Source organism: Dasypus novemcinctus, chromosome 5, assembly GCF_030445035.2.
Source record: "Dasypus novemcinctus isolate mDasNov1 chromosome 5, mDasNov1.1.hap2, whole genome shotgun sequence".
Classification (NCBI taxonomy): domain Eukaryota; kingdom Metazoa; phylum Chordata; class Mammalia; order Cingulata; family Dasypodidae; genus Dasypus; species Dasypus novemcinctus.
This window is the reverse complement of record NC_080677.1, coordinates 44,537,357-44,553,778: the sequence shown is the minus strand read 5'-3', so window position 1 is coordinate 44,553,778 and position 16,422 is coordinate 44,537,357. Positions and strand designations below refer to the sequence as shown.

At 37.2% G+C, this 16,422-nt stretch overlaps 1 protein-coding gene across 2 annotated transcripts in view; it reads right to left on the bottom strand.

Moving 5' to 3' along the window:
- AGMO (alkylglycerol monooxygenase) overlaps positions 1 to 16,422 on the bottom strand; it is a 371,907-nt gene that overhangs the window by 62,511 nt on the left and 292,974 nt on the right. The window contains exon 13 of one of the 2 annotated variants that reach the window (XM_058296925.2): positions 7,986 to 8,142. The exons of the other annotated variant lie outside the window; for it this stretch is intronic. Coding sequence (XP_058152908.1) covers positions 8,122 to 8,142 — 21 coding nt within the window. The 3' untranslated portion in view covers positions 7,986 to 8,121. Of the gene's footprint in view, positions 1 to 7,985; positions 8,143 to 16,422 lie in introns of those variants that run through there. 2 annotated transcript variants of the gene reach the window in all.

Here is a 16,422-nt window from a genome sequence, read left to right as displayed (position 1 = left end):
AGTGCCAACTCAGCAAGCTGATGCAACAAAAAGGGAGACTAGCAAAAAAAAAAAAAAAAAAAAAAGAAGAAGAAAAGAACAAACACAGAAGAGTACACACAGAGAGCACAGAGAGCAGAAGCAAGCAAGCCACAAGGTGGGGAGGGGAAATTAAAAAAAAAATACACAGAAGAATGCACAGCAAATGGATACAGAGAGCAGACAGAATGCAAAAAAGCCACAAGGTGTGTGTGTTGGGGGGTGGATTTTAAAAAAAAAAGAATAAGCATAATGTAAAATAGCAAATACATACAATACCAGAAGGTAATAGATTCAAATGTTCACCTGGTTGGTGGAACTACAGGTGATTTTTAAAAAATGAATTAAAAAATTACTTTATACATTATTAATTAAAGATTCAGTTATTCATACTTTAATGGCATAAGCATTTCTGTGATATGCCAAGCACAATATCTAACACTGGAAGTAAAGAGATGCAACATAGATGCAAAGGTTAAAGGAAAACTCAGAAGAATGAAGAATAAGTAAGGTAAGCAGAAGGTGAATGCCTACCTAAGCCAGAAAAAATGAACTGAAGGGAGAAGAAGATTAAAAACAGCTTTCTAGGAAACTAGAGAGAGTTGAACTCAAAAAAAGGAAGAAGGAATTAGCCAAGGAGAGGAGTATAAGAATGTTCCAAACAGAAAAAATACTAATTATGAACGTAGCCCACGCGAGAGAGGACAGGAAAATCACTAGCTGCTGCAGGCACAAGGAGAGCTTAAAAATGCCACTATGAATGTCAGAAAGTCAGTGACTCAGCACAATATGCATTTTTTCATATGTCATCTCAGATCCTAGTCATGAAACGATCCTTCTCTATGTATTCTGTTCATGAAATTTCTCTTATCATTGAAATATGGGATTGAATGAGGATCACACAGAACATAGATGTGGCTATTAGGGACTGATCATAGAAGGTCGCACAAAGAGGAAGAAAACTATAGCAAATAAGCATTTCACAATAGGCTAGCTAAAATAGGGAAAGCAAGAGGTTTCAACATGAATGTCAAATATTATTAATTGTAAATATCAGTGTTAAGAAAAATTTCCATTCTCATTTAGACCACTGGCAGAACTAAGGCTCAGGAATCTTTAGTTTTACTCCTTTAAAAATTATCATTAACCTTCTTCATTATATTAAATGGTCATAATTAGTACTACTTTCCCAATATTTTGTAAAGTGCTCAGTGATACAGCTTTAAGCAAGTTGTCTCTCTCTACTCTTCCTACTAGATTTGCTCTGACCTGAGACTTTTTTCCCTCAACTCCTTGTCTCCCCCAAATATAGAAATTTTGGAGCTGCTACTAATCTGGGTTCTGTAGGAAGTGGGTGCTGCAAGAAAATGACATCACAAGATATACAAATTGCCATTTCAGGGCCATACATACTCTGGACTTAGGTGAATGGCAAGAAATGATACAGAATGGGCAAGTAGATGCTGTCTTGAGGAGTCTTAACTAGAGTGTCTGGCAGAGTCATTACAGGACTTTAATTAAGGTTTGATAACCCTATATCTACAACAACCAGTACACTATATTAAGTTGTCTTGTTTTATTTTCTGATTTCCTTACCAGACTCTAAGCTCTTCAATAATGAGGAAATGCATGTGTCCGAATCCTAAATTAAAAGTTTGATTTACTGAATTAGTATTGTTGAGCTTCTTTCCCAAAATGTAAGAAATAAAAACAAAAACAAACAAACAAACAAGATTAAGGAGACCAAGGAACATATAAAAAGAGTATGAAGGGCTGGTCAGAGAAATAGGATGATCACTAGCTGACACAGAAACCAAGAGAAGAAAGTTTTTGGCAAGGAAATCTTAGTGTTTAACTGTCAAACTCTTCACAACAGTCATATGAAGAGCTGAATAGTGACCATGAATTAAATTTAGCAATTGGAAAGTTATTGCCGACTTTAGTGATAGACTGTTGATGAAGCAGTATGGGTGGAATTCGAACTGCAGTGGGTTTAGGAGTGAGGAAGGATGAGTTAAGGTGTGGGATGAGGTAAAATGGTAGCTAGGTAACATGAATAGTTCAGGGTAAGATTATTTGAACTAATCCTGATCTCTTTAAAATTAGAACACCTCTGGAAAGATGCAAAAGTATTAAGTCATCTACAGAGTACGGTATTTAAATTTTTAAATTATTTTCCTCCAGCAGACATAGGTTTTGTTGAAGAGATGGTCATTTTAATCAGGGGGAAAAAAGGACATTTAAAAAGGTACTTTAGAAAACTGACTCTCTTTTCCATTGAAAAGATGGAAAACAGCCCTTGGCTGTTTATTAGAATGTGCTAGAGCAAGACTTAGGTTAATAAGAAGGCAATGGCTATTTGGAGGAGTCATAGGAATGCAAAGGACACAGAAAGGAGGTGGAAGGATATCTGAGATATGGCACCTCTATTCTACAAAATTTCCCAGAGTGCACCATTCTTAAAAGGGTAGGAAATGCCTTCATTTCTTCTTCCTATTCCCTCTCTCAAAATTATTCCCTCAGATGTAACCTTAGGAAAGAATTTTGATCTAATATCACAGATTAAATGTTTTCTAAAATTTAGCTTCAGAATTTCAGACTTACAACATTTTCCCTTAGGAAAATGTCCATAGAAAAGTTTTAAATCCTCACCTAGAAAGTATCTTTTGATACACAGCCTTTTCATGAGTTTGTATCTGTCAGTATTTATTACAGGCTAGTAGACAAGTGATTTTATCCCACACAAGGATTTGTCCACAGTCTTTTAGTAATTGAAGTTGCAGCCTTCAGCAATGTAATATCATTGTACTGGGTCACCGTATTTTGTACAATGACTATTAACTAAAGTCTAATATTCTTTGGCTGACTTTGGTTTTCCCTGAATGAACCTTGGGAAATAAAGTCTATAAAGCCCTGCTTTAAACTATCAGAATTTATCAATTTTCCATAATGATCAAGTATATTCCCAGCACTATATAGGGAGTGGGAGGAAGAGATGTGATGTGGGGGCATTTTCTGGGGTTGGAGTTGTCCTGGGTGGTGCTGCAGGGACAGTTACTGGACATTGTAAGTCGTCCCATAGCCCACTGGGTGGACTGTGGGAGAGTGTGGGCTATGGTGTGGACCATTGACCATGAGGTACAGCGGTGCTCAGAGATGTATTCACCAAGTGCAATGAATGTCTCATGATGATGGAGGAGGATGTTGTTATGGGGGGAGGAGTGAGGTGAGGGCGGTGAGGGGTATATGGGACCTCATTTTTTTTAGTGTAACATTAAAAAAAGTAAATAAAGACAAAAATAAAAAATAAAAAAAAGAAAGGATCCTAAGACTCACAGAGTGACTAGATTTTCTGGCTAAAGAAATCAGACTCATATATGAAAACCTAAAGCACACAATAGTAATGGAAAGTTATTCTGCATTGCAAAGCCTGTACTATTAATAATTATAAAATTTATTTACTCTGCACTAGGTGGAACCACAGTCTGGTAGTATTCAAGCATTCTTCAGACTATCTGTTGCTTTGATAATATATTCCAGTAATGGGAAGTGGAAGGCTCAGAAGGAAACAGACCTAATAGGAAATTGAGTCTCTTGAGTCTCTCTCTCTCTTTCTCTCTCTCTCTCTCACACACACACACACATTTATTTTCCTGAATTGCATTTATGGATTCAAATATGAAGTTGAGAAAAACCCCAAGACAACCAGTTGAAAACATTGGAACCTATTCACCTCTGAATTTTATTGGAGGTGAATATGTTCACAGAGAACATGCAGATGAGGGAATAAAGAATTTATATATAAACGTCTTAAGCTGGCAAAAATTATTTCTGAATTCAACATATATTTTTATTATTTTTACTCAGGCCTGTTTTGGATATATTAATATAATATTTGTTTGGATATAGTAATATAATATTTGTCAGCTCAGTATGAGTCCAGCTCATGATGCTTGTCTCTTTCTGCGGGATAGCCCTTTTCTATTCCCAACAGCCATACTCTTACTATGTGACTCTGTTTCCCTCTCCATTGACAAATTTATGAGTGGGCACCTAATTAGTTTTGAGCCAATTACATTTTCTCTCTTAGAAATTTAAAATTTTGAACTTGATCTGAAACTGGGGGTTTGTGCCAATCAGATGCCAAACAGGGGGAAAAATAGGATTAATTAAAACAGAGGAACTTTAATGTAGGAAATATGTTACATCTGCGATGGAAGAACTAAAAAGCCAAACTAGAGAGAGTCGACACATAAAGAAATCTACCACATCCCTAGTTTGGAAGGACGAAAGAAGTAATTGCTATTACCAGTGCCACTGGGGAACAAAATGGTCAAAATTTCCTTGCCCTTGTGGAATAAAAATTCAGGTAGGTAGAGACACGATGATTACAATGCCTATTGGGGTCTTTTTGGTCTCTGCTAAACATTCAGACACATGAGACAATGCAGTCTACACAGAAGACAGGTCAAGAACCACTATTTGGTGGAAGGACAGAGTCAGGCATTCTTCCCTGGGAGTCCTTACAGCAGCCACATAGCAGACTTAGTAGGTGTGCAGCCAAGAGGTCCACCTGGGGCAGGTGCAGGGACAGGAGCTTCTCAGCAGCACTGTTCTGGCTTGAAAATTCAAGCCCCATAGGAATTAGTATTGGCTTTAACAGTAGGTAAACTTTTGGGGGTCTCCTGCTAGGAATATGCCAGTTACAAGAATCACAACATTCAGAGAAACCCAAAGTATGACATTCTTATCATATATTATAGTACTTTTATAGTTCCTCCTGTGCGGTCACCCCTCGGACTGAAGTGTGGTTTGCTGGCCTGGCAGGGGAGCGGCCGCGGTAGGCCTAATTCCGCTGCCCCCATAATAGGGTGGTTGGTCGGGCCCACCACCACCCCTGAAGGAAGCTCGGCATGGGCGCAGAGTGCCCTCGGGTCTCCCCTTCTCGGCAGCCATGCTTCCGCGGCCGCCCCTCCTCCCAGATGGCGCCACCCGATGCCTTGTGGGGCGGCACCCTTCTTCTTCCTTCTCCCTGCGCAGGTGCAGGGCGGAAAATTCCAGTCTGCCCTTTTCCCCTCCCCCGACAGCAGCAACAGCCAGGTGTGGGCGGAAAAATCCAGCCCGCCCTTTTCCCTTCCCCCGACAGCTGCAACAGCCAGGCGTGGGCGGGAAACTCAAGTCTGCCCTCCACCCCAGCAACAGCAGCCACCAATCCCTAAACCCTGCCCCTTCCCCCAGCAACAGCGATAGCCAATCCCTAACCACCACCCCTCCCCCGTCCAGTACCGCCCACTGACCTTTCGCCGGCAACCAATCAGAACAGGGCGTGGCTTCGACCAATCAGCCTTCCCCAGCCCCTATAAAACTGTTGCCTCTCCCTCAGTAAAGTGGACTTGCGTGTTTACCTTGTCTCCGCGGTAGTTCTTCTGCCGTGCGCCCTCCAGTCCTGAGAGCCCCCGACAAGGGCCTGGCCTCCCTTGTCCTCAGTTCGTTGCCTGCTTCTCCGGGCGACCCCTTCGTCGCCGGCTTCGCCGGGCGACCCCGTCAGCCGAACCGCGCAACCCCTTGTGAGACCGATCCCTCGTCTGCTGCCGGACCGACCCCTCGTCCCAAGTGGGACCGACCCTTCGTCCCAAGTGGGACCGACCCTTCGTCCCAAGCGGGACCGACCCCTCGTCCAGAGCTGGACCGACCCCTCGTCCGCAGCCAGACCCCACCTCTACCGACCGAGCAAACCGTCGCACTCCCGGGCTGGATGGAATTGAGTGTCCTTATTATGATAAACAATGGTGCTCAGTAACATAGTTGATATGTGGCATCCTTAAATCTTCCCAGGGAAAGAGCTAGGAATTTAATTCGTCATTTGATTGCCATGTGGCAGGGAAAGGGTTTGTTTACTCTTTCATCCACCATTATCGTAATGAAAAACTATATAGTGTGTTAGAAGTTGGTAAGTATTAGGGAGAAAACTGCTGAAGAGGATAAGAGGATTAGAAGTTCAGGGGACGTTATAATCTTAAAAGGGTTAATCAAGTGTGAGGGACACATTGTAAGGTGGGCTCCATGATTTCTGCCTCCTGGTACCCATGCCCTTTTAAAATCTACTCCCCTTGAGTATGGGCAGATTTGGTGACATGTTTCTCACCAATAGAATATGGGAAAATGGCAGGATGTCACTTCCATGATCATGTTAATATGATTGTAATACCTGTCTTGCAAAGTCACTCTGTTGCTGGATTTTATGACAAAAACGTCCATGTTGAAAAGGCTCATGTGGCAAGAAACTGAGGCCCTCTGCCTGACAGCCCATTAGGAGCTGAGTGCTGCCAACAACAGGCTGTAGGAGGTCAAGAAAGTAATAAAAGACTCCGGTTAGGAGGCGCTTACAATATCCTAGGTGAGAGATGATGGTGACTTGGACCAGAGCGGTGGTATTATAGGTGATGAGAAGTGGCTGGATTTTTAATATTTTTAACTTTTTTAAAAACTTGAAATACTTTCAAACTTACAGAATAGTTACAAAAATAATACAAATCCCATACAGAGAATTCCAACATACCCTTCTTCACCCAGAAACCCAGAGCCGTCAATTTTAACATTTTGCCACATTTGCTGTATAATTCTATCAATCTATCAATCCATTTGTCTGTCTCTCTATCAATCCATTTTGGAACACTTGTATGTACTTGTGTGTAGGTTATATACTTCATATCCCTTGATCATTTAATACTGCCTTGTTCCTAAGAACAAGGATATTCACGTATGTATCCATGTTAAGTGCAGTAAGCAAGTTCAAGAAATTTTACATTAATATATAGTTTACAGTCTATATTTCAATGTTCTCATATACCTCAAAATATCCCTATGGTCCATTTCTCCTCCATTATTAGATCCTGCTCAGGGTTACATATTGCATTTAATCTTTAATTGCTCATTATATATATTTTTAATGTGGGAATATATATACAACATAATCTTTCCCATCTCTACTACTCCAAAGTATTTCATTCAATAGGATTAATTACATTTACAATGTTCAAAATCCTAACCACTATCCATTACTATAATTTTCCTTTCTCCTCAAACAGAAACCATATATCCATTATGTATAAGCTTCTCATTCTCCCCATCTTACAGCCCTAGCAACATATACTTTAATTTCTGCCTCTAAAAACTTGTATATACTCTGATGTTTTCTTTGCAGTTACTATGGGCTTCTATTTAACATTCTAAAATTTTAACACTCGCTTTGCCTATATGCCAACCTAACCTGAATGATATACACCAAACATGTTTCTTTTTTTTTTTTTAAGTTTATTTTATTTATTTCTCTTCCCTTCTCCCTAACCCAGTTGTCTGTTCTTTGTGTCCATTTGCTGCATGTTCTTGTTTTTGTCCGCTTTTGTTTTTGTCGGCTGCACGGGAATCTGTGTCTCTTTTTGTTGCGTCATCTTGCTGTTCCAGCTCTCCATGTGCGGAGCCATTCCTGGGCAGGTTGCACTTTCTTTTGCGCTGGGCGGCTCTCCTTAGGGGACACACTCCTTACATGTGGGGCTCCCCTACACAGGGACACCCCTGCGTGGCAGGGCACTCCTTGCGCGCATCAGCACTGCACATGGGCCAGCTGCACACAGGTCAAGGAGGCCCGGGATTTGAACTGCAGACCAAACCCTAGACCTCCCATGTGGTAGAGAGATGCCCTATCCACTGGGCCAAATCTGCTTCCCCAGAAAACATGTTTCTACACCCCTCCATCTTCCCACTTCATGTAGTTCTTGTCACAAATTCCATGTTTATATATTGTGAGTCCCAAACCACATTGTATTAGCCAGCCAAAGGGGTGCTGATGCAAAATACCAGGAATTGGTTGGTTTTTGTAAAGAGTATTTATTTGGGGTAGGAGTTTACAGATACCAGGCCATAAAGCATAAGTTACTTCCCTCACCCAAGTCTATTGGAGCAAGATGACTGCAAACATCTGCGAGGGTTCAGGTTTCCTGGGTTCCTATGTTCCTGGGGCTTGCTTTACTCTGGCTTCAAGGTTCTTTCCTTCCTGGGGCTGGCTTCTCTTTTCTCTGCATGCTGACTTCCCAGGGCTCCAGTTTAAGTCTTCAGCATCAAACTCTGAAATCAAAACTCTAACGTTACAGCCCTCAACTCTGTTCTTTGCCATGCCTTTTATTTGTGAGTCTCCACCCACCAAAGGGTGGGGAATCAATGCCCTAATCATAATTCAGTCATGCCCAGGTACAGATCAGATGACAAGCAAAATCCAATATTCTTTTTGGAATTCATCTATTATATCAAACTGCTACACACGTCATTACATTTTATGCATTTTCCTTATAGATCCTGTAGGAATTAAAAAGCGGAGTTACAAATAAAAAATAAAATAAGCAATGGCATTATATTTACCCATGTTGTTACCCTTACCAAAGGTCTTTATTTCTTCATGTGACTTCTATCTATTGCCTATTGTATAGACCTGGTGCGGGGGAGTTTGCAAAAGGTTTTCCCTTACGTCTTCAATTTTAAGCAAGACTGGAAGCTAAAGAGAAGATGGGCAGAGAGGGGAGAGTTATTCACAGTGATAATCAAAACTAGACAGTTTCAGTTCAAATAGAAGATAGAAAAATCATCTGGGAGAATGAAAGGGAGAAAAATGGACAGGGTGAAGGGCTCAATTGCATTTGTTGATCATAAATTGAAAGGGAGATGAGTCAGTATGTTTTTTTCTTGTTTTTGATTTTGGTTTTTGGTTTTGATCCACGTTTAGCTGCTCAGATGCAGGAATGGAGTGGGTGAAGATTTGGAATTAATTAGGTTTTGGGTTTTGCAAATCCCATTTATGACAAAGTAAAGGAAGCAAGAGAGTTGATGATAAATAAAAAGTGGTGATTATAATGTTAGATACTGAGATTTAAGCTGAATGGAGAGGTGAGAGAGGACATCAGGAATGTGATGGGCAAGTAACAGGGTAAAGACTTAATGCAATGCCATGGTGTAGCAGAAAGATTGTTGGAGTTGAGATACAAGAGTTGGTAAACCTATAAAATAGGAGGTGTTAGCAAGTTACATGAAATTGTGAATTCGGAGGTCGTGGCAGTTACTGGATATGACAAGATCCTTGATCTGCATGACGCAGTGAGTGCTGAGGCAAGCTGGAGTACTGGCTTATTGAAGGAGGAGAAGACAAGGAACTGAGAGGCCATGATATTCCAAAAAACAACTCTGTGTTTGTTAAAACCACCCAGAATTCTGTCAGAGGTGGCACCGGGCAGAATGAAAGTAGACAAGCGCTAATGGGATACAGAGCTGAGTGCTTTCCTAGACAGAGGAGGGAGCATGGCCTCAGGGGTTCAGTGAAGGGCCAGAAAAACACCAGTCCCACTCTAGAGTGGTTCAGGTGATATGGGAAGAAAAAACAGCTACCAGCTGGCAGGGCTGAGGGTAGAGCAGTATTCCCAGGGATCTCCGTTACAATAAGTGAAAGGATTGTTTAGATTTAAATATTCAGATTTTCTATTTCATATCTTGCCTTGCCCCCACCAATATGCTCTCTATAGGACAATAAAAAATGTTTTATAAGGCAATTATAATTGTGAGATGCGTTTCCTTAAATTACTTTAGTGTTTTATCATTCCTCTCAGGGTGAAGTCCAGACCCCACAGAATTAAAGAATCTGGCACTTTCACAACTTTGCACCTTCAACTCCCACAATTTTCCAACTTCTACACTATACACTGGGTACAGTGAAATACATTAATTGCTTAAAAACCTTAGTCATGTTTTTTTGCCATCTGGCCTTCACAAATATACTGAGTGTTTCCTTTCCCAAAAGATTCTTTCCACTACCCCTGAACCCTGAACCCTATCATCCATTTCCATGGCTAAGATCTCTTCAGGTCTCAGTTTTTAATATTGCTTCTTCTAACTAACTTTCTCTGGCCCTTCCAGTTCAGTCTATTGGCCTACCTATATCCTTCCAGAATACCAGGTATATCTCCATTCATATAACTTCTCATACCAAACTCGAATTTCATCAGCAAGTACCATGTCTGTCATGTATTACTGCCATTTGTCTGGTGTCAAGCATAGTGCCTAGTAAGAGATGCTTGATAAATAATGGTCAAATGAATGAGTGACTGATGAAGTACATATCCATACATTAACTGAAAAACAGATCCCCCAAACTTCCACCTTATATATACATGCAAGTAGTTTGAGAACGATAGAGGATTAGAGGACTAATTACCAAAATGTCACTAAATTTAGAGAAATGGTGAGTCAAATAAAATGGAGAAATTCTTAAGTTGGTATGAGAAAAGTGAAAACTGGCTATTTGCCTTATATCCAAAGCTATTTCCTCCTGGTGGTGATACCAGGAGGAAAAAATAAATATATACATTTTATAGTGTAATTCTAGAAAGCCTCTAAATAGAGAAGAACATTACTTCTGTGAGAATCTTACACTTGTATTTACAAGACTATATTTCTTTTTAAAGGTTTGAAAAATAAAAGCAATTGTCTTTATTTATTTTTTTAGGAGGTACCAGGGATGGAACCCAGGACCTTGTACATGGGAAGGAGGCACTCAACTACTCGAGGTACATCTGCTCTCACACTTATTTTTACCTATCTAGCTAGCTAGCTATTTCTCAACCCCACCCCCGTTTTCTGTTTTCTGTGTCCATTTGCTGTGAGTTCTTGTGTGTGTGGTTGTCTATTCTTTAGGTGGTACCTGGGAACCAATCTTGGGACCTTCTGGAGTGGGAGAGAGGAGCTCAATCTCTTGCTCCACCTCAGCTCCCTGGCCTGCTGCGTCTCTTATTGTTTCTTCTCTGTGTCTCCTTTTGTTGCGTCATCTTGCTGTGCCAGGTCTCCTCTCAGGCCAGCTTGCTATGCAGGTCAGCATGCACCAGCCAGCACACTGGTCAGGCCAGCTTGCCACACAGGCCAACTTTCCTTCACCAGGAGGCCCCGGGAACCAAACCCTGGACCTCCCATATGGTAGACAGGAGCCCAATTGCTTGAGCCACATTCGCTTCTCGTACCTTCATTTTTAACATAACTTTTTGTTTTCTTTTGTTTTACTATCAATTATATATTTAAAAGAAGGCTGCAAACTATAGCATGAATGATAATTCATGAACTCAAAAGGAGAAAAAGCCTCAAATGCATGATTTCTTTAAAATACATGGTCAGACAAGGAAGAATATATGAAGTGGATTTTTAAATAATCCAAGTAGTGAGGTATAAATCAGGTACCTCATATGGAAATATTCTAGTAGTTTAATGCTGTCACTATAAAAATTTTGATGGGATTACTTTGAAATATCAATTCATTTATGTTCTTGTAATAATTCAGTAAGTATCACTGATTTTGAGTTGACATTTGGTCCATAGAAAATAAATGTAACTGAATTACAATTTTCTTGGTTGTAAAATACAAAGAACAATACTTTCTAATCATTTAAGTCACAGAACATTTTTTTGCTTATAAATACAAACACAATTTCTTCATGGCATGGAAATTCTTAAAAAAATCCAAGGTAGAAAATTGCTTCAAAGAATGTTGTATCCTACTTATAAACACAACTTCCCCTAAATAGTATCTGTTCAAGAAATTATAGCAGTATGAAAGGCAATTAAATGCTTGGGGCAGGGGACAGGGAAGAAAGATTTCCATGACTAAAGTAAAGTGAAATCATATGCTTCCCTACTACTTTAAAAAAAAACTTCTGTGTACAAAAACTGGCACAGGCAGTGGCGATTATCATCCATTTAACAATTTTCACTAAAACATAAGGCTGCTGTTTAATACCACACCCAATCACATACCCCAAACAGATTTATTTAATGGAATCTTCCTTTGTAGTTAACCAAAACTGTATTTAAATGATCTGTTTAGCATAATAAGGAAAGCCATAATAATAAAATAAAAGCACATGATTCTCAATTCTTCATTTAATAGAAAAACTCCTAACCAAATTGCTATCTTATAGCTGTTTGACTTATACTATCCTTATCAATCCCTTGTAACAAGATGCTATTTTAGGTTACAATTTTTGAGAAGTGTAAGGAATCATCTTTATCTATGAAGCAGTGTGTTTCTAGTTTATTATCAATTCTAGTTTTAGAAGTGCACAATCTGAAATAAATTCTGAAGTGGGCATAGTTTATGTTGGGTAAAAGGTAACACTTCTGGTTAAAGTCTGGATACCACTATTCTATTTTTTATTTCTCACTTTCTTTTAATTTTTTGAAGATCAGATGATCTACATGGCACTATCTGTTGATTCAGTCTCTGGTTTTTGCTTCATTTCATTTTTCAGGATGGGTAGGTATATATTTCAATTATTCCATTATTGATAGCTTTGCTTACATTTTTTAGTGAGTTACCCCACAACTTAATCTTCAAATAGTATTTCCCTTAACCACATATTGAAAAATACTAATTCCACAGAGAATTTAATTTTAGGATGTTATTAAATTCCTATATCAACCTGGTGTATCTTCTGCTGCCTTTATTTTTTAACAAAAATGAGATTAGGGCAGATGGAACTTGAATACTTTTTGGAAATCCCTTCGATTTTCTTTGATAACCATCATGAAAACACAGATTGTTTTGCCAAATGACAAAATGATACATTGCTATGCAGGGAACTTCCCTGCAGAAAGGAATGAGGGTAGACAACAGAGAATCCGATTTTTTCAAAAAAGAAAATGGAGATTTGAAATAGAAAATAGAAGAAAGCAAAAATATTTTAGGCTTGTAGTCATTAAGTGTATCTTTTAAAATAATAGTAATAGAATTAAAAATATATATTTTCATAAAATGTAGATAATTATAAATTTTCAAATTAAGACTTTAGGGAAGTTCAAAAGATATCTCTTTTAGTTTTTAAAAAACGTATTATAACTGCCAAAATGGTATAAAAATTATTTTTCACATAATGAAATAAATGGTATATGTTCTATCTTAAATTGTCTGCAATAAAACCGAAGAAATGGATAACTCCAGTAAAATATACTTAAATTTTTATTAGAAAAAAATGCACTTTGGACTAAATCATTTTAAAAAAGACTTTTCTGTGGTATTAATTAATATTGAATGTAATAAGGCAGATTTACAAATATCTTAGTTTTGATTGCTATTTCTATTAAATTTTTAAGTAAATTTTATTAACTTCAAATGGGCAATTATTATGGAAGATTACCTCCCTTTCCTGAAGCTCTCTCATGCTAATTTTTTTGCTAAATAAAAACTTTTCCCTCTAGAGAACAATTGAATTCTTTATTCATGCAGCTTGTGACTCTTTCTATTTGGTCTCTGTTCAGTGATTGTCATTTTTAGATTGTTTCCAGGAGCACCTAGCTCCAGAAAAATATCCTAGAAAAGTAAAAAACAGAGATAAAAACTTTTTGAATATAAGGAGCTTTCCTCCATGAGTTTTCATGAACTCACACTCTTCTGTAATAAAAATGTTACAAATACAATACTTTCTTTCTTTGCTCTTCTTTCTTATATTTGCCTTAATTATTATTAATGGTCTTGATTTAAAAATTAGGAAATTTCATGCATCTGGCTAGTATGACATAGTAGATATTGATGGCATCATATCTAGAGAAACAAAATGAAGGATCTACTATAATCAATAACCTAACTTAGAGTAACTAGCCCATTTTGACAAATTACAAGGAATGGGTAATCTAGCAATCTGCTGTCTAAAACATCAACCTGATTTGAGAATAATATTCTTAACTTTTGCTTAAACTATCTCTTAATAGAAGAAAGTACTTATAGAAAATTAAAAAGTTACTTTCTTTGACCACTAGGATTAAATCATCCTGACGGGCTGCTTACTTTGTTTCAGAGAATTTTAGTGGGTAGGAGTTTGCTTCTCATTAAGGGGAAATCCCTTGAGAGTTACATAAAAGTATTTGCAAAAATTTGGCAAATATCTTGTGTCTTCTAAGTGTTTCCTCACTTAGAAAATAACTATTATTTCCAAAATTGTTTCTCTTGTTTCTTGGGAAAATACACAAAGGATAATTATAGTAAGATACATTTAATACATTGAAATATGCCCTATGCATTAATTTAAAGATAGTCAGAATTATTATTTATGTGAAAAAAGATTTTAAAAATCAACTCAAAATAATTTCAACCATTTTTCAGGAATGAAACTGAATTTCTTCTTGGCTCATATAAAAGGTAAACAGTCACCTGGTCTTTATTCCCTTAATAGTTCAACAACTAATTCATTCAAATCAATCCATATTTGTTTTCATTCAATATTTTACTTATAGGCAGGTAAGTTATTTAGATATAGATTTTATTCTCTAGTTCTCTACAGCAGTTCATAACTATTTTTTCCCCCATTACGTACGTATCCTTATGGCTCACTATGGCACTAATTCTCACCTAGGAGCACATAGTGTCTCGTTTATCTATTTCAGTCAGTAAGAAAAATTGGAAGGTAAAACTGGGTCCACACAATCTGGAAAAATGACACTGACAACATTTAAGAGCAGTGATTACACAAACTGAAGGTAAACACTTCCATCGAAAGGAAAGGTAAAAATTCCATACCCTCCAAGATTTTTTAAATGTTTCCAATCATAAGAAATATAACCAAGTAACTTGTTAATTCCTTGATAATGCCAGAAACATTGATATGTATTAAAATATAATCAATCTCTTTAAATTTACTACAAATTTAATTAAACTATTCATCTCAAAGTCATAACCAGACATTTATCGAACAGCTATTATGGGTGCCATACATAGTTTGGCATCCATAATATATTATTGCATAATAATAAAGAAGCTTGTTTGTTTTTTATTTCCTTATTTTTATATGTGTTAGCACATATACTACATATTATTTTCCATTTTGACCACGTTCAAGTCTACACTTCAGTAATATTGATTACAATCACAATATTGTACTACTAACACCATCATTATTACCAAAACTGTCATCACCTTGAACAGAAAGTTCCTTCTCTGCTGCCCCCCCCCAATAACCTGTAATCTACTTTCTGCATCTATCAATTTGCTTTGCTTCTTCTAGGTATTTCATAGATGTGAAATTATATGATATTTGCCTTATTGTGCCTGGCTTATTTCACTTAACATGATGTCTTCAAGAATAATTTATGTATCAGAACACCATTCCTTTTTAAGGCTGAATACATAAGAGAAGAAATGATCATATTTAGAAATATTTTCATTGATGAATCTGTGATTGAAAATAGGAGTCCAATTAATTTATCTTTTCAGTTGCTTATTTTTTGTTAATGTAACAACAATAAAAATAATCACTCTAATCTCACAAAATCTCAGTTGTTTTATAAGTATAATCAGAATTTGGAAACAGATGGTCTTTTAAGTTTCTTTAAAGAACCAATATTCTATTTTTCATTCCTTCTTATTCCTTCTCAGGATCATTTTTTCAAAATCAAAAACCTTCGTCAATCTCTCACTGCCATCCCTCCCATACTTCAATCTATGTGGTCACAAACATAGAGCTCTAAGTTCTTTTATTGTCTTTGAAAATGTAAGTGGGTATCTACTGGCTATTTTCAATATTTCAAAAAACTCAGTGGCAATTTTATACATGTAGTGTATATGGCCATGCAATTTTCAAGTGTCTTTTTATAGTTGTTTTGGTGGAGGCCTGGAATTATATTAACTCAGTGTATAATAATAACATAATAAAAACATAGTAAAGTGATTACTTAATAATCACTGTTTATTAAATGAGCTTTTTAGAAAGAGGGGACCATGACAAGAATTATGGGAAAATATCAAGATTGAGAACCAGATATCTCCATCTTTATCTCACAACTTTATTACTAAAAATGTCCCATATCTGACATTCCTATCCTAGTCTCTTTGCCACAAAAATGTCCTTACCAGCTAGAGCAATATTTCCAACCAAGTATTTGCCCTGTTCAAGAATATAAAACATTAACTCTGAAGTCTTCTACTTGATTTTCAAGAAAATTTATAATACTTTCCTATATCTGACATGACATTAATTATATTCCTTACCCTATATCATGTTAGATTTTAGTCAATGCTGAACATTTATATAGAATATTGAGAATGTATAAAATCTATTTTAAAAACAAATTTTAAAAATCTGTTTTAAAAACAAATATTTTTAAAAAGACAGTTGGCACCCCAACTCTTCAAAATATTCCATTGACTTACCTTTGTCTACATTGTTATCAATGAATAAAGTTTAGTTGCATTTTATCACAGTTAAAAAGAATTTTTATGCATGCTAAATGGGGTACTTTAGAATGCCTTGCCAAATGTATTTTCAATGTTATATAAGGTCTCCCCCAGTATCTCAGTCATTTCCAATTATTAGTATGTTTAATCAATCA